Raw genomic sequence first — 24,808 nt, 5'->3', positions numbered from 1 at the left:
TAATACTTTTGTTTTCAAATGAAACCATCTAAAGGAGTTATGAGCTCAAAAGGTTTACAACTATTAGCCTCATTTTGAACATTGTCGTATAAGCTTTAATATTTTTGTGAATGTCTAATCTTGACTGGAAAGTAACTAAAGCTGGCATACCAAGAGTGCAGAGTGGAAAATACAATAGAGAAGCATAAAATAGAAATTCTCTGGTAACCCCAAATTGTAAAAAGGGTCTGAGTAAATGTACACTGTTACATTCAACCACTGGATGCTGTGAAGCTTTGTAGAGAGCTGTAAGGGGCTGTAGAGTCAGGTGATAATTCTCTGTGGGTTCATCACGATGAGCAACCAAAATAGATCATCACATTAGTCATTTGATCTGAAAATACTTATTAGTGTTGCTTTGAGTTTTCTGCTGCTTGATGACGTTTGTATCATTTGTGTGAAACATAGTGTGAATGAGTCATGACCAGTAGAGAGAGGGACACAAACAACGGAAATGCTTCACTTATGTATAAACAGATGATTTATATGGTCAAAAGTGCAGATTGTGTCTTTAAATAGTTGTATAGACAGAAGTACTTGATACCTCCGTTTGTCCACATGAATCATGTCTGTGAAAAAGATATACACTGAGGTCATATCGCATATCGAGGTCATATCATCCTGAAAAAACAAGATCTCCACACCCGTTAAAGTCCATGACAAACTCCCTCTGTTGGGAAACCTGTGATGTTGTGATCATGGTGTTGGTTTAAACACCCACGAGGTCATCATCTTTGGCTGCAGCCCGTACTTCCGTTGAAGAGGTTGCCTCTGTAGGAGTGAGGAAGCCATGATGGTTATCCTCTTAAAATAAAAAAAAGCAAACAGAAACATAGCGACAGAGAGTCAACTTTAGCCGTCTTTAGTTTGGAATTCAGTGGATGTTTTTCTTTGCAGATGAATGCAATGAAGGCAAGAGTAGAAAAAACTTAAGTGTCTTATATATTTTGGATATTTGATTACTATCTTTTTTGTGTTTTTATCTCCTTAGATGTGTTTTCAACTTCATAAACAGTGTTGAGTATCAGCGAAAGACCCTGAAAATGTGTATCCCTGTGACCCAGCTAACATGCCATCCAGCGAGCCTGTGGAGGACTGGGCAACTTCACTGCTGGCTCAGAGTAACTGTTGGTAAGAAGAGACAGCAGGCTTAGTGCTGCTTTCCCTGACTGCTGTTCACTTCACTGTGTCAGTAGAGTTTAAGGGCCAGTTCACCGATTTTCAACCTCAGTCCTATCATGCTATTATGGGGAGCTAATGCCATTATAGTAAAAAAAAAAAAAAAAATGCAATTTCGCTCTGTGCCTTTGGAGGACTCTATCCGTTTCTCCAATGGGTCCTGGAAAACCTCATCCAGACTATGTAAAATGCGTCATCTTGTGGAGGCCAGGGTTGCTAAACTACACTTCCTCAATCTAGGACGCCCGCCTTCGATGTCATGTCTCGTTCAAAATAGTCAGGTTTGAAATGTAGACTGCAGACCTGATGATTTTTTAGACGATCTACCAGCCTATTCTCGTCGTATTTCTGATTCTGTATCGCTCTGAGCCGTTGCCTGTAGCGTAACTAAAGTATTTCACTCCACGCTGAGCCATTCTTTTCAGAGGGAGGGGCGCAATACACGCTGGGTGTTGGATTCTAGGAATGTAGAATGGGCGAAACCACGAGCTGTTTGTACAACGTTCTCCACAGCTATGGCAACAATTTTAAATATTATTGCTTCTATCGATTACAGAGAACACCAGCTTTGACTGACATGGGCTTTTTCCAGGTGTTCAATTCAATTATAGAAGAATACTAAAAAAATCTGGATATAATTTGAAGGACTTAATGTAGAGCTCAAAGATGAAAGAGCATCATTGTGACTTCTTGTTAAATGGGTGTTAGTACAGCTGTGCATAATTATTAACCACACAGCTGTGGATTCAGCCTTTCAAGATGGTAGAATGTAAGTATGCACAGCTTGCCCCACATTCATTTATTAATCTATTTTAAAATTAGTTACAAATTGGAATACTTAGTTTCAGCCACTTTGCCTTAACAGTGCTAATCTGCTGCTGCATTGCAATCTGTTGAGGAGGGACTATTTTCTGTGTCTGCACAGCAAAATCTTAGCCGGACTGTGATGCTGTTTGTATCCGTTTGTCTGAGGTGACACTACAGTTTCTCCTTTGTGTTTTCATATGCAATGATCTTACAATTTCATTTAGCAGACGCTGTTGTCCAAAGCGATGTACATCTGAGAGTTAATACAGCACAAGCAGCGATCAAGACAGGCGGGAACAAAGTCAGTAAGTGCCAACTATCTTCTGGCTGTGACTGTGTTGCACATGTAAACAACATGTTTTGAGACAGAAAAAAGGACACCGTAGCATGTTGACACTCGATTCTGGTTTCTAAACATTCTTTGTTGGTACAGAAATGGCTGGCTGAGACCAGAAGTTAAGATGGATAAAGATGATCCGAAACCTTGATACTCGTGTAGGGTCGTGCACACAGGAATAATAAGAACCAGGATTCTCATGTGTCGTTTAAACCTGCAGCAGATATAATATAATATGTATGCAAACTTAATCATTGTGAGGAAGTTTTTACTGCTTTATTATGGATTCATTGATTGTTACCAAACTATTAAATAAAAGTATAAAATACTCTAAAAATCTTACTCTAAAAACGTCCAACTTCATTGAGGTTGAAACTGTTTTGTTCACTTATTTTAAGCTCACCCTTGTAGAGAGAGCTGTAGTAGGAGGTGATCCGGTGCTTTGCCTGGGGATGATGATGGTTTCAGCTGGTATTCTGGGTTGCATGAGGTGAAAAAGTCACACAAGTGCCCCTCGTGCGCCCACACTGTGAGCGTGCAGCGTTGTCATGGTGATGGTGCTGCTGCTGAAGGATGCAACAGTTAACAGTTGCAGCCTTAATAAGCGTGCAGTCAGATGTTTTTGTACCACTTGGCTAATTTTCAAGTGTCCTATGAAATAACCCTTCACCTAACTACCAAGTGTTGTATTTTTTTTCTTAAATAGAAGCCAATTGAAAGTCTAAAACTGCATTTTTATGATGTCTTGATTTGTAATTTTTTGACTTTCCTGAAGCTGCATATTTTATAGCTTCCACCTTTGAGTGGAATTGAGTTCCACCTTTCTGTTGCTCTCACTGAAAATGCTGATTGTCCGAAAGCAGTTCTCTTAAATTTAGCTGAACAGTCCCCTCTTGGTGATGCCCTGGTCTCCCTAGTATTGCTCCCTTATAATTATTACTTTCACAAACTTAATTAAGCTGAATTTAGCAGTGCATCAAAAACAATTTAAATTGGCTTTGTACAATATTTTGGTACTAAGTTGGCCTATCGAATGTAATGTAATTTTATGTGTTTTAAAGGTCATTTCTGTTATATACACATAAATAAACAGCCAGACAACAAACCAAAAGGACATTTGGCACTATGGGAGATTCAGCAAAGTATTTTTTTGGGCAGTCTCCATTGAAATAACTATCATATGTTCTTTCTGATGCAGTATAGGTAATACAGAAGAATCATTTTTGAGAATACCTGTAATATAAAATAACTATTCTTAACTGGCCGACTGATTTAAGAGAGCAAACATAGCAAATTACACAATAATAATAAACCTCCAATTATATTATGTAGTTGGTTTCATTATAAGACCTAATTGCACAGTGGTTATTTAATTTCCTTTTTAATATCAACCATCTTATTGATATTGTAAGAAGGCTGAATTAAACATTTTGAATGCTTCACATCAAGGAATATTCATAAAAACATGTCAGATTAAACATTTTAGTTTATAAATTGAAATCGTAGTCGCCCGTGTGATAACATAAGGTATTGAAATAACTTTCCTTAAAAAAAACCCTACATAATTGTGTTGTCAGTGTTTTGGCAGCAGTGTGCTATCAGGGGCATTTCTGGTTCAAACACCGCCCTCTTGTGTTACAACACTAGAATGCATCTAACTGTTACCTCACCCATAATGCTTTGCGTAAACACCGGCCAGTACCATTATCTTACAAGGGAAGTTTGGCGATCAAGACTTAAAACCAAACCCCTGGGCCAGGGGCCGTGGCCCCCCTGATAAAGTTGTCCCCCCCACCCCTCGTGAGTCTGACGGCTCTGGGGGAAAAAAGGATTACTAATACATGTACCCACATTTCAGGATGTTTGCTTCTGATTGCATCTGCATTCTGCACTAAAGGAGTACGGTTAAAAAAAAGTGATCTAAGTGACCTGGCTTAACCTTATAGCCAGAGGGTAAATTCAGCCATGATTGGGGCATGATTATTATCACGGAATTATTTTCCTCTTATTTCTTTTGCAGATTACCATATCATTGACAATTTAAGCACAGCCAAATATGAAGTGATGAAACGGACAGCTTCGCTGATCAGGATTTAAACAGAAATTGCACCATGGTGGTCCTCTCCTCCTCCAAGCCGCTGGTCAGAGACAAAGCATCACACTCGCGGGGGCAAGGACAATAATTACGCACTGTAAAATTGTGAATAAGAGGGCATTTACTTCACTGAGTCTCAGCTATGTAACACTTCACATGGCCCGCGAGTGCACACAAACACAGTGAACTTATATTGGGAGTGATGGCAGGGACGGTTGTTACAGTGGTAGCTCAAAAACCTCTTAAGTAAGAAAAGGGTCTAAGCATATGGCAGCTTGTAACACTGTAACACAATTAATTAAACAGCATTTGTATAGGAATTCATTTGTATCAAATAGCTGTTTACAGACTGGACGGGCACAGTGTGTGCTTAAACATACAAGAGTCCTAATTCTCCTTTGCAGTAATTCCCTTACTGTTTAGAACTCACAAAATCACAAAAGTATGTCATAATAAATATCAGTGTATATGATAGCAGCTAGCTGTCTACTTTTTCCCTCTGGCTGAATACTACATATGTTGGGTAATAACCTAAATAATCTTAACAATATTGTCAGAATTTTTACATCATGTACTATTCATTTCAGAAATTTTCAGAATTATTCTCATACTCGTTTGTGTGAAAGAAAATAACAAATGTATATCTGTGGCGCGGTGGAGCTTTTTTTTGCCAAACGTGTATATATGGCTTTTGATTTTGGTAGCAGGAGCAGGAGGATGAGGGAGAGGAAAGAGGGAGGTAAAAGTAAAAAGTAAGACAGCAGAGAGGCAAACGATCATCAGTAAAAGAGAGAGTGTGTGTGTCACTTTCTGCGCGCTCACCGTCACTCTGCGCCGTCGTGGTCTCTGTGTATACGCTCGCTGTCACTATCTGTGTCTTCTACTCGCTCGGCTTGGCTGAGTTTTGGCACTTTGGGGACGGGCACTGAATAAACGGCCCCGCAACCCCCCCTCCTTTCTGATTGGTCACTTTAAAGACAAGAGCAAAGACAGAAAAAGTGGAAGACAGAAACTGAGGGGGTCAGAATGAAGGGACAGCTCTTGAAGTCACTCTACCCTTTGGTGATATCGTTCATGTGTTTGGGGAGCCTGATGACTATTCTCATCTGGTACGTGTACAGCAAGTAAGTGTTGGAACTACACACACACATAATCATTTACAATCTCTACATTCCAATTGGGAAGTTTGTGTTATGGTCGATATTATGGAAGACAAAAGTTGCAGTCCACTTCTTTCTCATTGCTAAGATGCACATAGCCTTGGAAGATGCGTTAGTTTTCCTTTTTTTCTGCTCCAGGTATGTGTAATTATATCTCATAGGGCACCACAGTACTAAGCTTTGTTAAAGACTGAAGATACGAGCATAAAAAAATTTAATTTGGAGAAACATCACTTTTTCATTTTAAAAGAACAAGGTGGTTTTTGAAAGGTTTATGCTCACTTTTATGTGTTAATGTGCCATGGTATCGGCATAAGTCAAAGTATCACAATGTCTTTTACAGTCAGTTATAAGGGGGATCTTCACACAGTCATTGGAACTTGTATAAGAAACAGAATACAGTCTGATACAGCATACACAATGGCACACAACGCAATGTATATTCAAACGAATATAATTAAACAAAGAACATGAACTGAATTATGTTATTATGCATTATTATTAGATTAGTATATTAATTATAATAACAATAAGGTGCAAATAAATGCAATTACACTTTGAAAGGGTCTCTGCGTTTGTACACTGACATTAACTATTGTTCCACCCCCTGTCAGTGTGACTTCACTGAATGCAGAACTTTGTATAAGTCCATCAGCTTTTGCGATGATGAAGTTTGAAATACATTCAGAATAAGAAGATTTCATTAAACATTAACTGGTTAGCCGATTCTATATGAAGATTTCTGCACGTAATGAACATGTGCAGGGAAACAAACAATACAAAACATTTTAAACAGGGCCTATTATCGCTTTTACATTGGGGGGTTATTTTTGTGTTGACAATCTTTGTGTATCTTTGTGAGCAGGATCACACAAAGTTACTATTTATAGTGAATGTCTAAATACAGGGTCACTAATTTTGTGCTGCTGCCCTGATTTGATTATCTGTCCCTTGTCTGGTTTCTGCATTTAACACATCTGTCCTGTTTTTGTTTGTTCCACAGCGATGTGGACCCTCACATACCCCCAAAGAAATATGACATCTGCAAAGACTGCAAGTGAGTGCAAACACTGTCACTGCTTCTCCTTAAGTGACCTTTAGGTTCATGACTTTGTTAGATCAGGGATTACTCACCTGGTTGTGTATTTGGATGTGTGTATACTGTATGTGTGTAAAAAAATAAAATAAAAACAAAAGCTAAATTAGCTTGTGCAAATAACATAATTGGAGCTATTGCTGAACCACCGAACCTCTAACTGGTGTGCACATTTAAACACGGATCCAAGAGCCATTTAACCATTTATTGAGCACTGGCAGAAGGATGGCGGTACAGGTGAATGGTGGACGGACTGACAGATGGATGACTTTCTGTACAATAAATTAAAATTAATCAACGCAGTGCAGTGCATATTCAAACAAATAGAATTAAACAAAGAACGCATATTGACTTCCATTGTTATGCATCTATTATAATAACAAGAAATCTATAGGCGTCTTCAGCATTTACACAAGTTTAAAACAAAAAACAGGAGTGGAGTGACCTCTTCCAGAGAGGGGCGTGAACGGTGCGGGGACAGGCACAGCTTATTATCATTTAAAGCTACAGACAGTTTATTATCAGTAGAGGTAGTTACAGGCTGGCTGAAGTCCAGGAACAAACTGGGTTTTTAGGCAACAGACTTCAAATTGACTGTTCTGGGACCTCTGAGACCTGTGTGAACTTGCTGAAAAGGAGTATAATATGGGACCTTTAATCCGGCCACAGGTCTAACATATTGCTTTCCATTGATGGCAACTTCCACAGTCCTAACTCTTCCATCCTTGCTTGGCATCACTTCACTATTTTTCCCACAGGACATAAACCCCTTGGTAGTTGCAATGTTACAATGTTACAATTTCATTGCGGCCTACATCTGAGTGTTAATACAACACAAGCAACGATCAAGACAGGAGGAAACAAAGTCAATAAGTGCCAACAAATATCTTCAAGTGCAATTTCCTTTTAATCATCATCAACAAGGTCAATATAGTCATCCTCATAATTATGAATATCCTAATCAACATCAACGACATCCTCAATGTCATCAACATCAATAGCTTCAACATCATTAAGTGCAAAGGTGTTCCTGAAAGAGCTGTTGGGAAAGACCGGAAGAGCTGGGTATTGTCCGCATAGCAATATGATAAACCATGGGAGCGAATGATTGCACCAAGTGATGTGATATATATTGAATACAGTTGTGGGTCCAAACGACATCTCCTTCCTTTATATATATATGATATTAAAGCATCTTTCTCCGGTCACAGGATGAGGATCAGGTTCACCTGCTTCCTTTTTGTGGATTATGGCTAATTGAGATTTCTTCTGCAACTGACTTTAAGCTTGACAAAGGTGGGGTATCACAGATTCTTTAGGAGACTGGCGTTTCTGATCATTTTTAACTCGAAGCAAAAGGGTTGCAATAAATTCAGTTTTAACCACATTTTGTTTTAGTTCAGTAGAGGGGCTATTTGTTTAGGTAAATAGACACTATGGGGTGACCTGTGTTTCAGTTGGGGATGTAGGCTCTTGGATTTCTCGCCTGCCTCGTCAGGTACTTGGCTGTTGAAGGCAGAACCATGGTGTGCTCTAAGCCATCATCAAGAATCCCATAGGTCCCAGGCCTCCTCACCTCAAGTTTGAACTGTGTATTTGATAGAAAACCACTTAAACAATAAATAATTGGACTGGTTCTTTTCTTGTATTTCGGTGTTCAGTTTTTATTTCTTGTTTTACCTTGTCACTTTGTCCCTTGTCATGAGTTTTCATCGTTTAGTTTAGTATTTAGTTTATTCTGTGTTCTTGTCAGTATTAAGTCTTGTTTAGTTCAGTATTTCACTTGTGTCTCTTTGGTTAGATCATTTCCTGTTTTTCTTTTTCTTCTTGTCTCTGTTGTTGGTCGACTTCCTGCCTTTGTGTTTCGGTAGATGTGCGGTAGATGTGCAGGGGAACATGAGTATGGTAAATGTAAAGGAACTAGGCGTAAGTGTTGCAACTGTGGAGGAGAGCATACTTCTGTTTATCGAGGATGTGAAGTAAGCAAGAAAGCGGCTGAGGTACAGAGGGTCAAAATCTCCCAGGGGATTTCATATGCAGAGGCACTGAAGAAAGTAAAGGTGGTGCAGCCAGGGGCCGTTAAACCAATGGGAGTAGAAAGTAACAGCAGGACTTTGTTATATATGGTTACACAGCAATAGCCGCCAGGGTCACGCCCTCTGTTGTAAGCTCACCAAGTTTTCTCACAAACCTTAATCAAGATCTTCAGTTTCCTGACATACATTTGAGGTTAATATGTTCAACCACTTTGGAGGTGGGGCTTGTAGAGTTAAACATGTCACTTCCTGTTTCCAGTAGCGGGCGCTAGGCCTGATGGGAAATATTTTCATGTAATTGTGTTCAGGCTGGGACTCTTGTCATACATGTGAAATATGAAGAAGAAAGAAGATTGTATGTGAGAGTTACAGTGATTTTATATTTTTGGCATTTTGCCAAAAAAACATCAGACTTTGACCCCCCGCCAAGGCCACGCCCATTCTCAAAAACTCAAGCTTTTGATAACTTTTAATCTCCAATGTGTTGTCAATAAACTGAGGGACTTTGAAAAGTCTGGGAGGAAGTCCCTAGGAGGAGTTCGTTAAAGTATGACCCCTGTAAATCGCCAAAAACATGTCTTATTTTGAAATTCAAAGCAAAATGGCTGACTTCCTGTTTGGTTTGAGGTATGGGTGCAAGAGGCTTTTTAGTGCGTCTTGGGCTGTTCAATATGCTTACCTTTTCATACACCTAGGTGAAAGTAACCTCTATGGGGAGGCGTTTTTGAAAATTTCTAAGGGGGCGCTATGGAGCCATTTTGTAACAGTCATCTGCGAAACCCACAAAATATCAAATTTTTCACCAAACCTGATGCACAGTCCAAATTTGATGATTCATTTGGCACCAGAAACATTTGTGAGGAATGGGCTGAGTTACAACTTAGTCAAAATAGGAAAAGAACAAGAATCCATTGTAATCAAAATCTGGACAGGAAAAAGTAATATAACAGTAGTCAATTACTATAACCCATGTAATAGACTGAGCATTGATATACTGAATAATGCAAGTGGGCTGATTGAAGGGAAAGTAGTATGGTGTGGGGACTTTAATGCTCACAGCACATTATGGGGGAGCAAGAATTCAGATGTAAATGGATCAGTAATAGAGGAGTTTATAGATGATATGAGTTTGGTGTGTATCAATGATGGAAAGGGCACAAGGTATAATAGCTCACAGAACACAGAAAGTGTAATTGATATGACACTCACATCCGCTTTAATTGCAGGTGTAAGTACTTGGGAAGTGTTAAACCGGTCAACAATAGGCAGTGATCATTATCCAATAATGACCAAATTTGAAATTGAGATATATCAAGAGGAGGGAGTAAGAACACCAAGGTGGAAGCTGGATGAAGCAGACTGGGTGGCATTCCAATCATTAAGTGAAATTAGCTGTGTAAAACTAATGGAAGAGAATGTGGCAAATGTAGAAGAAATGAACAGGAAATTGATAGCAGCATTGATACAGACAGCAGAAGAAACCATTCCAAAGAGTAGAGGAAACAAACGAAGAAAGAGTGTGCCATGGTGGGATGACAATTGTAGTAAAGCAATAAAAATGAGAAACAGAACATTTAGACAGCTGAAAGCTCACTATACATTAGAAACATTGATTCAGTACAAGAGAGCCCAAGCATTAGTTCGGAAAATAATAAGATCAGCAATACGAACATACTGGAGGAAATACTGCAATAGAATTGGGAGAGAAACGCAATTAGCAGATGTATGGGGAATGATAAGGAAAATGAATGGCATTAAGAGGAACTTTGAGATTCCAGTGATGCATAGTAGTAACGTTACAGCAATAAGTACTGTAGAAAAGGCAGAGCTCCTAGCAAAGACGTTTGCGAAGGTTCATAGCTCAGAAAATTTATCGGGAAAAGTCAAGCAGTGTAGAGACAATACCCTCGCACAAAATGAAGGGGTTACAGAAAGAAGGACATCATCAGGTGAAGACCTAGATCTGCCATTCACTCGATTCGAACTGAGGAGAGCAATTTTAAAGGCACGACAAACGTCACCAGGGAAAGATGGTGTATGCTATAGTATGTTGGCTCACTTGACAGACAATGCACTTGAAGCAGTATTAAGACTATTTAATAAGATATGGGACACAGGTAAACTCCCGTCAACATGGAAAGAATCAATCATAATACCATTATTGAAACCAGGTAAAGATTCATCCAATCCCAATAGACCCATTGCACTTACGTCACAGTTAGGAAAAACGATGGAGCGGATGGTAACAGAGAGATTAATGCACTTTCTAGAGAGCAAAAAACTTTTTTCAATATATCAAAGTGGATTTCGTAATGGAAGAGGGACGATGGATAGTGTGTTATGTCTAGAAACAGAAATAAGGAAAGCACAGACCAACAGAGAAATTGTGATAGCTGTATTATTTGACGTTGAAAAAGCATACGATATGTTGTGGAAAGAGGGACTCCTTATCAAACTTCATAAGTTAGGGGTAAGTGGGAAATTATTCAATTGGGTATCAGATTTCTTGTATGGGAGAACAATAGAAGTCAGAGTGGGTACAGAGTATTCAAAAAGTTATCAGGTGGAGAATGGAACACCTCAGGGAAGTGTCTGCAGTCCGGTTCTGTTTAACATTATGATTAATGATATTTTTGAGAATGTTGAGAGAGGCATAGGGAAGTCACTGTATGCTGACGATGGAGCGTTATGGATAAGAGGGAGGAATAAGGAATATATACAGAAGAAACTGCAGGCAGAAATTGTGAAGGTGGAGCAGTGGGCAAATGAATGGGGCTTTAAGCTATCAGTTACAAAAACACAAGGCATATGTTTTTCTAGACGACACAAAGATATTTCCCTGAAATTATATGGGCAAACAATTGAGCAGGTCAGGGTCATAAGGTTGCTAGGAATGTGGATGGATGAAAAGCTGACGTGGAGGCATCATTTAGAAACAGTAAGAGATAAATGCAAAAAGGTGAACAATCTTTTAAGATGCCTGTCAGGTAGAGACTGGGGAGCAACCAGAACATCACTGCTGAATATATATCAGGCCATTATGAGAGCAACATTAGATTATGGATGTATAGGGTATTTATCAGCAGCAGAAAGCCATCATAGGAAACTGGATGTGCAGCAGGCACAGGGACTAAGGATATGCAGTGGAGCTTTTAAATCCTCTCCAGTAGCAGCCATTCAAGTTGAAATGGGTGAACAACCGTTAAGGATCAGAAGAATTAAACTTCTTTTAGCGTATTGGGTAAATCTTCAAGGGCATGATACATCACATCCAGCTAAAGCCATCCTGGAGGAATGCTGGGAGCATAATGACTCTAATGTTACAAGCTTTGGCTGGATAGGAAATATAAAAGCAGAGCAAGCAGGTTTGGCTCAAATACAATTCAGTCCGACAGTCCCATACTCTCATACTCCCCCCTGGTTATTTATAGAACCATCAGTGAATTTTGAAATAAAACAACAGCTGAAAAAGAATAAACAAGTCTCTCCCGGGAGGGTAGCTGAAATTTATCTGGAAAATCATTTCTCAGATAACACAATGATTTTCACCGATGGGTCAAAAGACCCTGATACTGGGCGAACAGGAGCTGCAGTCTACATTCCACAATACAAAATACACATTAAGAAAAGGACCACAGATCAGTTATCAGTGTATGCAGTTGAGCTTTTAGCTATCAAATTAGGTTTGGAGTGGATAGAAGGAAATAACTACAGGAATACAGTAATAGCATCAGACAGTTGGGCAGCACTCACAAGCATCAAAACCATGAAATCATGCAGACAAGATCTTATAATCGAAATACATAATACACTATACAGAATACACAAGAGGGGTTTGACTGTCTGCTTTATTTGGGTTCCTGCCCATGTAGGAATAGAGGGAAATGAAGCGGTAGATATTCTGGCCAAACAAACACTTAAATCACACACTGTAGACATAGAAATTCCGTTAAGTAGGGCAGAGGGTAAATCAATAATTAGGAAACATGTTGGAAAAGTATGGCAAGAATACTGGGACTTTCAAGATACAGGAAGACACCTTTATAATATACAAAAACAAGTTGGGGTGGTCCGAAGGAAGGGCAGGAGCCGGAGGGAAGAGGCAGTCATCACACGACTCAGGATAGGGCACACAGGACTGAACAACACACTACATAAAATAGGTAAACACCCTAACGGCAATTGTGACCACTGTGGTCAGTCTGAATCAGTCAAACATGTTTTGTTGGAGTGTAGAGCGTACGAGGAGGAAAGGAGGGCACTGATAACGGCAGCAGAGAAAGCCAAGGTATGCTTTAATATAGAGAGTCTACTCAGAACAGAATTAAACGGAATAACCGTTCAGTTAATGACATATTTAAAAGAAACAAAGTTGATGGAGAGGATTTAGTTTCCTCGTTTCTATTCTGTTTTGTTTCTATTCTATTTTTTGGTTAATAAATATTTTTATTTATTTATTTATTTATTTATTTTTTCTTATTATGTTTTATTTTTCTGCCAATCTACTGCTCCACACTCCAGTCCAGTAGGTGGCGGTAATGCACCTTAAGTCGGTTGCCAACCGCCAATAAAAACCAAAGAAGAAGAAGAAGAAGAAGAAGTCTCGTTGCCTGTTCATTGTCGTCCTTCTTGTGGAGTTTGATCTATGTCTGATTTTTTTCCGTGTTCTACTTTGGATATTCTTCGTGCTTCCCCTGATTTCCTCGTGTCCCTTGGATTACCTGTTCCTGGTTTTGTTTGTAAGTTTTTTGCTGTGTCTTTTGATTTTCCTTTTTGTCTTTTGTTGGAGTTATTTTTGTTTGTGCATTTTTGCCTTTTATTTAATTAAATCCTTTATCTAAGTCTGCTTCTGGGTCCTCACCTTTTTGTTTCTATTGAAACTGTGACACTTTCGAGGAAGTGATAGCCTTGAGATTCTTATCGTGTTTGTGTTACAGGGAGGTCATCGAGAAATTAATGGAGCGTTACTCTCAAACCTGGGAGAAGCAGGATTACAATTACTTAAAATTCAGGTTAAAAAAATCTTTTTTGTTTTTCATTTTTAACTTTTAAAACAACAACAAAAAAAACATGCCAAAAATAAGTTTGCAGAATCAAATATAATCGTCTGTCCATGTACAGATATGCTGTATCTTCAATGTCAGAGAATACAGCTGCCATATTTTACAGATATGGGCAATTAATATCAAAAGGTAGTCAAAATATACTGTACATAAAGCCATGCTCAATAGGGGGTGGGACTTGAGGTCAGAGGTGCTCTCTTGGAAGTAGAGGTCTTCACGGGTCCAAAATTTCGTGCCCGAACCCCAAGAGACCTGTCATTGTGCGACCCAGAACCGAACCAGACCCTTCTATTATTTGAAAGCTGGGGCCCGAACTGAGTTATGTCGGACCCGACCCCGGCCAGGTGAAACAGACCTGATCAGCACCGACTTCACAGCTAATTACTATTATCAAGCTACCGTTAGTCAGCTGTCAAAACAAAACTTTTTTTCCTACCCGTGTTATGCAGCCTCTGTGCCTTGGCTGTACATATAATGCATCCTCTAATCCACTAGATATTTCAGATTAAAAGTTCACTTGCTGTCAAGCAGACGGATAACAAATGCGTGGCTAGTTTTGAAGCCACACACACGTGTTACACTTAACTGCCCTTACTTTCTTCTCGTCTTTGTCCACAATTTGCATAAACAAGGATTTACCGCTTTATATTAATTTTCTTTTAGCTTTTTTGTCCACATCAGCGAGGAAAGTATCCGTCTTTACTGGCTTTGGCTTCAACTTTTCTCTGAACGTGCAGTCACGTGACACGTCACTCAACTCATTGTTGCTATTTCTTCCATTTTTTTCCCACTTTATTTATCTCACGTTGTCATGCAAATGATACATTGTTGCAAATTAAAATACACACACAGATGCACACAGCACTTTAATCATGAACCCTTTCTAATCACGGCCGGGTCTACCAGGATCCACTCGGGTATTACACATTATGTTGAACAGACCCGGAACCGAGGATTATAGGAGTCCTGACCCGGAAGCATTTGACCATGTAATACATGGACCCGAACCTGTCCGGGTCCCGGGTCAGGTCCCGGGTCTTCAGGTTCCGGTAGACCCGTGAAGACCTCTACTTGGAGGCCCTCGTGCTCAATAAAAGAAGACAGGGTGCAGAATAAGGTGGCCCAATGAGAAGAAGCCTTGTGGCAGGGTGGCCTTAAAAATAGTTTACCTCTACATGCCTCTAAATGGTTAAACAGTTAAAAATCTAAATTTAATGATAAAACAATATTAATCTTAACGTGTTTGAAACTTTCAGGGTTTTGGTGCCCAACACCATGTGGCTATAGCCATTTTATTTCTCTCCACCCCGGGCCCTAATTTCACCAGTGTAAATCAACAAATCTTACTTAGCGCCCTATCATAAGTGTCACTGCTATTTTTCCACCCGACGCAGTTGTCATTTTCACACCCAGCGTCCACATTATGTAAATAGCAAGTGATCTTGTGCCCACGTTAGCGCCCATGGTTGTGGTAGTTAGTTTCTGCTGGGCAGTGGGATTGCTTCAGTGGCTTCAAAGTCGAGCTGAAACAGCATTTCAAGAGTATCTAGCTTCCGTATCGTGACGTATTTCCGAGTGAAACAGGACGTGCACGTGGGACATATCATTAGAGGGATTTCATTTGATCGTTGAGAAGTGGGCGTAGACAGACGTTCTCCACAGCGCAGTAGCTAGCTAACTGACCGAGCGTTCTTGGTGCTCTGCGGCTAAATACTGCAGATTGATTGGTTGAAATTGTTAGTTTTGGCCTATATTTTCAAATAGATGCACAATATTACCGGGGATGTGATCTAAAAGGATTAAAATGACATTTTTCATTTCACCTAACACAATCTGTGCTTTGACGTACAGTGACCTGTTTTTTTTTCTGTGTGGCAGTGGCACAGTGGAAAGAAAGAAGTTTAATATGCCGGTCTGAGTTCGGTTTATATATGAAGAATGACTGAAATCCGCCGTGTAAATAGCAACACCTGGCTCTTGAAGGGAATAAGAGCTGACGCTCTGACTGGTTTGATTCATGTTACGTTAAAAAAGCCTATGAATAATCCAGGGCCTTAAGCCAAACCTCTTTGTGCCTTGCGCCTCAATTTGCGCCCAAATTGTGCAACGTGTAACTACCAAAAGTGGATCAGACACACCCTTACACCCTGTTCTCATATAAAATAAGCTTTTAATTTCTAAGCTAAACAAACCACCAATCTAGTTAGGTCTTCATCTTTTGTCAGTCCTCATCAACATTCCTAACCCTTGCACATCCTTGAACAAAGTCCTCATGTTTCCAAAGGTCTCAGCTGAGCAGCAAGTGCAATGGTTTTGAGAAGGCCATCATTACCCAGGCTAATACTCCAGTAGGACATAAGATTATGTACGCTGGGGAGAAGAGGACCCTTGAGGTGACCCCAGAGATTTTCAGCACATTTGTAAAGGTCTGTAGTGTGTCACTCATGAATATTACCTCAACATCTGCTGAGATTTTTTCACTGTTTTGCCATAACATGTGTCTATTCTTACTACCATACTTATTAATTTTAATTTATGACCATGCTCTTTGAAAGGCGCTATGCCAAAAAAAAGCTTACTATCGAGAAGCCAACAGTTCAGTTGTTCAATGCTAACAGGTCTTGTTGACCATGTTCAACATCTTATTTTAGTGCGTAAGCACGGTATTATTTACTAATTAGCATAAAACACAGAAAATATTATGAGCTGATGCTGATGTTAGGTGAAAAGTTTAGTGTGTAGTATTTAAATTGTAAAGTTTTTACAATTCATCCTGACCCAAGTCTCATAGCAATCTATCTTCTCAGTAGTTGAGACATTTTGCTCAAAACCATGACTGTCAACTTCCTAGCAGATTTTTGCAACTTGGAATCCTGGTTCAGACGAAGGGGGCCTTTCTGTGTAGAATTTGCATGTTCTCCCCGTGCACGCGTGGGTACTCCGGCTTCCTCCCACAGTCCAAAGACGTGCTTGTTGGGTTAACTGGTGACTATAAATTGCCCTGATTGTGATTGTGAGGGTGAAAAGTTGTTCTTCTCTATGTGGCAGCCCTGTGATTGACTGGCGATCAGTCCAGGTTGTACCTTGCCAGCTGTGATGGGCTCGAACTACCCAAGACCTTGAACATAATAAACTGTATCAATGATGAGGAGATGGACCTGGGAATGGTGAATAAAGGGACCAAATTTCACAGCACTTTTTTTTTAAAGTAATTTCACTAAGTACTTGACAAGTATTCGGTACTAATAACGCCCAACTCTTTCCACAACTTTCCCTTGAAAATTTTGGAAAGTGGAAGTGAGATATTTTATCGAATGTTCACTGTCAACTGTGTCATCACGCCACAGTTCAGATCTGAGTATCAAAATTAGTATCAAATTATGAGTTATCCAACTCCTGAAATTTACCAGGGGACATCCAGATTTGAACTTGGGACTTGCTCTGCCACTGATATGGTTACAACATGGATACAACGCCCTTGTCATGGGATATCTCCTCTAACTAACCAAACAACAGTATAAAAAATATATGCAATTATGGTGCACCCAAACCTAAAAGTACATTTGGTAAATCATTGAACCGCGGAGCTACTTCCCTTTTAGTGTATTGATGAAGGTTATCTGTAGTTCACAGGTGCAAAATAGCAGCCAGAAACAGCTGCTACATATTTCTAATAATCAGGCACAGTGATCACTGTGCAAACCATATAACCATAAAGTCGTGCAAAGTTAACATCCTCTCTTTTAAAGGTACACACTACAGGGCTTTGATGTCAAGTGATGCGGAAACATTTGCAAATGAGATCCAGCACTAGATTTCACACAGGGAGGACATTATCATCAGTATAAGTGATTGTTTAGTAATACTTTTTCCATTGGTGGTGATTCCAGGAGCATCCTTTCTCAAATAAAACATGGGACACGTGTGCTGTTGTTGGGAACGGAGGGATCCTGACTGACAGCGGCTGTGGAGAGATGATTGATTCAGCTCAGTTTGTCATCAGGTGAGAGAGGTGGTGAACTGAGAGACTGATAAACATGTTAACCAACAGAATTCGATTAATCTCTGGTTTTTACTCATTCAGGTGCAACCTACCCCCTGTGGAAAATGGTTATGAGAAGCATGTGGGCGTTAAGACTGACCTCGTGACAGCAAACCCAAGCATCCTCGGAAAAAAGCGAGTGACAGGTTTAATCTTGCCGCACTGTCACTTTTAATGTTATTTTGTTGCTGTTGTTGCTTCACATCTGCTGTTTATTTACAGGTATGGGTCTCTGATGGGGTGTCGCCGTCAGTTTGTGGAGGATCTGCGTATTTACGGCAACTCCCTGCTGCTCCTTCCAGCCTTCTCCTTTGGCCGCGACACTCCTCAGTGCCTGCGGGCCGCTTACACAATGGAGGACTTTGGAAAGCCCATGCAGCCAGTGTTCTTAAACCCTGAGTACCTCAAGAGCCTGGCTGGCTTCTGGCGCGACCAAGGCCTGGCTGAAATGCGTCTCAGCACCGGTATCATCATGGCTAGCCTGGCGCTGGAGCTCTGCAGCAACGTGCACCTGTACGGGTTCTGGCCCTTCAGTTATCACCCCCATGAACGCTACACCCTTACAAACCACTACTACGATGACCTAAAAGCTGATAATTCTATCCATGCCATGCCGGCTGAGTTTGATCTATTGTCGCAGCTGCACAGACAGGGAGTGCTAAAGCTTCACTTGGGAGATTGTCGCCCTAGAAAAAAGGAGACACTGGGACAGCTTACAGAAAAGTAGAAAAGTGCCTTTTTTCGTATAAACATTATCACACGTTATCACGCAGATTCCAGCTGGAGTCTGGAGGGAGATATTTTGATTTAAATGGGAGTTCCTTTGTGAGGCCTAGGTCTACAATTTAGTAAATTTAAACAATATCATATTAAAGGGAGTTATGTTGTACTGAGGGCTATCATCAGGGCTGTGATTCGGTTGTAGGCACCAGGCCTACTGTTAAAGTCTTAACAGTGATTTTTTTTTGTCATCCTGAGAAATAATGGACAAGCTGTAGACGACCAAACTTGAGACCTCTTTGTGCAACTTTAGTAACATTTCACAACCATTTTTGTGATTTTGATTTTGTTTTGTGAACAACACGAGGCGAGAGGGAAAAATTAAAGTGAATATGGGAATAAATCAAACTGTGTGGGATCAGTAGCTGGAGTGGAATTTATTTCTACTTCTATCCAAAAAGCGAAAGCATTTCTCTTGACCTCTCTATTTACAGATTCTACATAGATTCTGAGGTTAACGTCCACAGGTATGGAAACTTCACTGACTGTAGTGATTGTTTTTAGTTACGTTTCCACTCGTGGATCGTCCTCTACTCCGCTCACCTGGAACTGATTGGCTGCAGGAGCCGAATTTGTCAACAGAGCTGTCAATCATCATTTTGACAGCATCAAATAACTCATTAAAAATAAACTAGTCAGAAAAATGAACACTTGGACGTGAATCAGCATGATAATAACTAGCTATAATGACAGAAACCATGTTTGAGAAAAAATTAATCCGGCGTGTATTTTGATTTTATAGTTTGACTCATGTCCCACCTGTTAACATGGAGGAGGCGGGCTTTATGACCTACACTGCAGCCAGTCAGCAGGGGGTGCCCGAAATGTTTTGGCTTCACTTTTAGGGAGCTGTCATGTCATCCATCTGTTTACACAGTCTATGAACGTTATCCACCGTAATGACATCCCGGCGATTTAGCTTCTTACTAATCTCTATAAACAGATATCTGCATGCTAACAGCTAACAATCTGCTCTAGATCTAAAATTTAACCGTTCAACAAATTCGCATTTTAAAAGTTTTCTTCTCCTCTTGAAGACAGACCTGACAAAGCTTGAATGTTTACTTTTTACAAATCTGCACCGTGATGTGACATTTCAGCAAGGGTAAGACCCATTAATAACAAGTTAATCACATACAACCTACACATTTCAGGATTCTATTAACTATGGTTTCAGTTGTCATACTCACTGCAAGTCAGGTATGCATTTCATTTAGTCCTGTACTCTTCTCCATTTTCTTTCTACAATCTTAAAATAAATGTTATACGTTTCATACTGTGTATGCTGTTTACAATGTTTATCCATTGCTTCAAAGTGGGAAGCCAGCGTCTTGTAATTGCCATTTTACTTGCTACCATAAGAATTTTTAGTAGATATTTGTCTCTCACATTCAGATCCTTAGGTATATTTCCTAGGTTAAGAGAAAGGCAAATGAACTCCATATCAAATCCTAGAATATTTTTAGTGGCGCCTTGAACATCAACCCAGAAAGGCTGTCACGTGGGACAAGACCAAAAGATGTGTGGTCCGCCATTAAGTGCCTTAATGTCTCCAGAATTGATTATGAAGTCCAGTTTGTTTTGATTTGGGGGTTAAAAACCTCACACAGTTCTTCCAGCAAAAGTCTCTCCAACTTTGTGAAGTTGTAGTGGTCATCTGAGTAGAGATGATGGAAGTCCAATCCTGCGGAGAGACTTTAAAGTCCAGTTCTCTTTCCCCCTTTTGCTTTGTGAAGTCTGTTGAGTTGTTCTTCATCCGAGTAAAGCAGTATGAAAGACCACCCCTGAGATGTTACAGGTGTCAGAGATTCGGCCACATAGCAGCAGTATGTAAAGCAAAATGTTGATGTGGGAAATGTGGAGACCATTTCATGACAGTAAGGATTGTACTGGACATGTTAAATGCTGCACTTGTGGGGGAAACCATGTGGCCCCCATTATGCTAAGGCTGAACTGGTACAGAGGGTCAGGGATGAGGTTTCATTATGCAGAAGCACAGAGAAGAATTGAGGGAGTAACTAATAGTAGCCTAGTGGCAGGGCCTGGGAGGAAGCAATACTTGCATTCAGCCGTACCAGATGACTCAGTCCTGATCAAAAAGAGGGCCTTTCTTACTTTCTTTTCTGAGGTGGTGTGGAGAGTTAAGAAGTGGCAAAGAAGAAATAAGATGTTGCACAGGAGGTTATAAGAGTGGGATTGAAGATGTTCTCCCTGAAGCATTGTATAAGTATATGCACGCAGGAACAACTGGAAGTCAGCAGGTAGCAAGCAGCCAGAGCAGTGACAAGTCAGATGAGGAGTACACATTTACAGATGAGGATGAAACGGATTGCTAAATTCTTAATTATGTTTTATGTCCTGCAGTGTAATGCCAGGAGTCTAGTAGCCAATGGTCAGGAATGAAAAAGGTTTGTTGATGAATTTGTAGAGAAACCGGATATGATGTGTGTACAAGAAACTTGGCTTATTCCAAGGCTTAGATTTTGTAATTCTCGGCTAGGAATGCTTAAGGGAAGACAGAGCTAACAGAGTTGGGTGCAGAGAGTTGTGGTCAGAACAGGTCATTTCGGTAGGCAACTTCTACAACCCTTATTCCAATTTAGAAAAAACATTAGACATCTTCTATTGTGATTTCATTTTCCAAAAATACCTTACAACAACAAATCACGAGTGTGAACTGATGTCTTCTATTGTTGCTATTGGCGGTTGTGGCTCAGTGGTCAATTGGAAGGTTAGGGGTTCGATCCCTGACTGCTACAGTCACATGTCAAAGTGTCCTTGGGCAAGACACTGAACCCCAAATTGCTCCTAAAGGCATAGCCATCGGTGTATGAATGGGTATAGATCTGATTGGAGATTCGCAATTAGGCCTTGGCCATCAGTGTGTGTGAATGTGACATATAGTGTAAAAGTGCTTTGAGTGGTCGGAAGACCAAAAAAGCGCTATAGAGGAAGAGTCCATTTTCCATTTATTGTGGGTTTTTTGGAAAATATATCTGAAATAAACTCAGGGTGAACATACACTGATCAGCCATAACATTATGACCACCTGGCTAATTTTGTGTAGTTCTCCCTTTTGCGGCCAAAACAGCACTGACACGTCGAGGCATTGACTCCACCAGACCTCTGAAGTTGTGCTAAAGTAGCTGACACCAAAACGCGAGCAGCCGATCCTTTAAGTCCTGTAAGTTATGAGGTGGGGCCTCCAAGAATCGGACTTGTTTGTCCAGCACATCCCACAGATGCTCGATTGGATTGAGATCTGGGGAATTTGGAGGCCAAGTTAACACCTTGAACTTGTTGTTGTGTTCTTCAAACCATTCAAAGCCTTCTTCCCATAGTGCATCCTGGTGCCATGTCTTCTCCAGGTAAGCGACGTACAAGCACCCAGCCATCCACAAAGAAAACATGATTCATCAGACCAGACTGCCTTCTTCCATTGCTCTGTGGTCCAGTTCTGATGCTCACATGCCCATTGTACGCACTTTCAGCTGTGGACAGGGGTCAGCATGGGCACCCTCACCAGTCTGCGGCTAAGCAGCCCGATCCGATACACAATAAACTGCGATGCACTGCGTCTTCGGACACCTTTCTATCAGAACCAGCATTAACTTTTTCAGCAATTTGAGCTACAGGAGCTCTTCCTTCCACACGGGCCAGCCTTCGCTCCCCACATGCATCAATGAGCCTTGGCCGCCCATGACCCTGTCACCAATTCACTGGTTTTCCTTCCTTGGACCACTTTTGGTAGGTACTGACCACTGCAGACAGTGAACACCCCACAAGAGCTGCAGTTTTGGAGATGCTGACCCAGTTGTCTAGCCATCATAATTTCGTCCAAGTAAAAGTCACTCACATCCTTACACTAGCCCATTTTTCCTTTTTCATGTCTTTGTCAAGGTAATTAGCCCTTGCAACAGGATCAGTGTTGACCCCCCTTGTAGAGACATTTTGTCCTTGTTTGAAAGTGGCATCTATTGGGGGAAATCCATTATAATACAGCAATTAAATGAATTACTTGTGAAATACTGTAGATCCTCCTATCACCGAGTTTCTCTTTATGCTGTTGTTCATGTTCAACAGTCGGTGTCACTGTTAACTCACTTCATACTGCTACATTATAAAATGATGTGCATATATTACATTATTATACATTGCTTAAAACTTTAAGTGAATTGATTACAAATATGCATTCAAACATGCCTGACCATTACCTAATTCTGACAAATTATTTCGTGTTATTAAGAGAGTGACTAACCTTAACATGCAGAAGTTGGGATCTCAAATTGTCTTCTTGCACAATATGACAAAATGGCTCCTTAAATGGTGGTAAACCGCCTTGACATTTCAGTAAGTTGACCTGACAAATTACTAATTATAATTTTTATCAGAATGATGATGTTCCATCACTTTTATTTACTATTAAATATTGCTTTGTAAGATTATGCCAAACTAGTTAGTGGGGTGTTTTATTTAGAATTTCACCTTTTTTAAGGAAGTTTAATTTTTTGGTACAATTTATTTTGGTTACACCACAATAACATTTTTGCCATAATCCCCACAATATCCTCTCAAAATTGATTACAACCAGAAATGTAGCTTTACGTCCTCAAAAAACGAATGTATGAAAGTCATTTTTAAGTTTATTTAGAAATTTTAACCCTTTTAAATTTCATTAAACCACATTGACACAATAAAAACGGAACGTCATTGACCCATCATATTTCAATAGGTAATAATGGTCAATACTAAGTAAAGACAGCTGTGTCAGTTGATAATGGCACAAAAAATCAAAATGTGGATGTATAAAGTTTAACGTTAGCCCCATATCAAATAAGATAAAGTCAAATTTGACCTTGCAATCATTCTAAAATACGTTAGTCCTTCATAAGTAACAGCTAACCTAGCTAGCTTAAATCAAAGTTGAACAAGCTATAAACACAACTTTAGCATTTATCCACTTTATTAAGCTGTGTTAGCAAACAATGACAGCAAAAGATAAAAACAGTACACTACAAAAAAAACATTTGGAGTCACACTTAAAGCTTCTTGTTGAATGCAGGTCCAATATCCACTTACCTTTTTCTTCTCTGTTTCTCTCTCCACCAACTACCAAGTTAAATGTCTGTTAGCTGATAGCTAACATAGATGTTCCACTGGCTTTGAACTAGCTAGTGTCTAGCTTGCTGCTAACCTATTCTAATTGTCATTACCTTTAGGCAGATATTGTACATTGGCGTTATTAAGGTGTTTTCAAACCGAAAGTGAATATTTGCATGTGTCTATAGCGCAAAGTTACACACGGTTCAAGCACAACCGTACAGACATTAGCTATATGCTAGCTAACATATTACTCTAAAAACATCCAATTTCACTGAGGTTGAAACTGTTTTGTTCACTTATTTTAAGTTCATCCTTGTAGAGAGAGCTGTAGTAGGAGGTGATCCGGTACTTTGCCTGGGGAAGATGATGGTTTCAGCTGGTATTCTGGCTTGCATGAGGTGAAAAGGTCACACAAGTGCCCCTCATGCACCCACACTGTGAGCGTGCTACGTTGCCATAGTGAAGGTGGGCCGCTGCGGAAGGATGTAAACGTTAACAGTTGCAGCCAATAAGCAGGTAGTCAGATGCTCATTTACCAGTTGGCTATTTTCTTCAGTGTCCTTAGAAATAACCCTTCACCAAACCACCCAGGGTTGTCATATTTTTTACTTAAATAGAAGCTACTCAAGTTTTTATTTCTTGATTTGTAATTTTTTGACTTTCCTAAAGCTGCATATTTTTGAACTTGTTTAATGAGGAAAATAAGCCTACCAAATGTAAGTTAATTTGATGTGTTTTAAAGGTCATAACTGTAATATGATCTACACAAAAACAAGCATACAAATCAAATGACAATAGCCAGATCATAAGCTATAAGCACGATTTGAATTATAACAGAAATATTTTACAGCCATGTATGTCTGCAGGTTATTTCTGATACAATATCAGTGACGCAAAAATAATTAAATTAAATTAAAACTAAAACAGCACCTATACTTCACTTCTGATTTACACAGAAAATTAAACTATAATAATAACCCTCCAATGTTAATATTCAGTTAGCTTATGATAATACATAATTGCAGCATGGTATTTAAATTTATTTTAAAATAATTATCCTCTTATTGAACC

General features: G+C 39.8%; 1 protein-coding gene across 1 annotated transcript; it reads left to right on the top strand.

Annotated features, from left to right (window-relative positions):
• The first annotated feature begins 5,483 nt into the window (after nucleotides 1-5,483).
• On the top strand, nucleotides 5,484-19,060 carry LOC138604053 (alpha-2,8-sialyltransferase 8F-like). Its single transcript, XM_069675883.1, has 7 exons — nucleotides 5,484-5,581; nucleotides 6,621-6,674; nucleotides 13,687-13,761; nucleotides 16,097-16,238; nucleotides 17,703-17,815; nucleotides 17,897-17,989; nucleotides 18,077-19,060. The coding sequence occupies exons 1-7, from the start codon at nucleotides 5,484-5,486 to the stop codon at nucleotides 18,579-18,581; spliced, it is 1,080 nt and encodes a 359-aa protein (XP_069531984.1). The 3' UTR covers nucleotides 18,582-19,060.
• The last annotated feature ends 5,748 nt before the right edge of the window (nucleotides 19,061-24,808 follow it).

The sequence above is a fragment of the Semicossyphus pulcher genome, unplaced genomic scaffold, assembly GCF_022749685.1.
Source record: "Semicossyphus pulcher isolate SPU_LCO1_2020_fin unplaced genomic scaffold, fSemPul1.0.p SCAF_25, whole genome shotgun sequence".
Classification (NCBI taxonomy): Eukaryota; Metazoa; Chordata; class Actinopteri; order Labriformes; family Labridae; genus Semicossyphus; species Semicossyphus pulcher.
Note: the sequence above shows the minus strand (reverse complement) of the source record. Positions and strands in the feature narration are given on the sequence as shown.

Coding starts and splice junctions, on each gene's coding strand:
- LOC138604053 (XM_069675883.1), top strand. CDS start 5,484: ATGAAGGGACAGCTCTTGAAGTCACTCTACCCTTTGGTGATATCGTTC. Junction 5,582..6,620: donor ATCTGGTACGTGTACAGCAA/GTAAGTGTTGGA, acceptor TTTGTTCCACAG/CGATGTGGACCCTCACATAC. Junction 16,239..17,702: donor TTTTCAGCACATTTGTAAAG/GTCTGTAGTGTG, acceptor TGGTGATTCCAG/GAGCATCCTTTCTCAAATAA.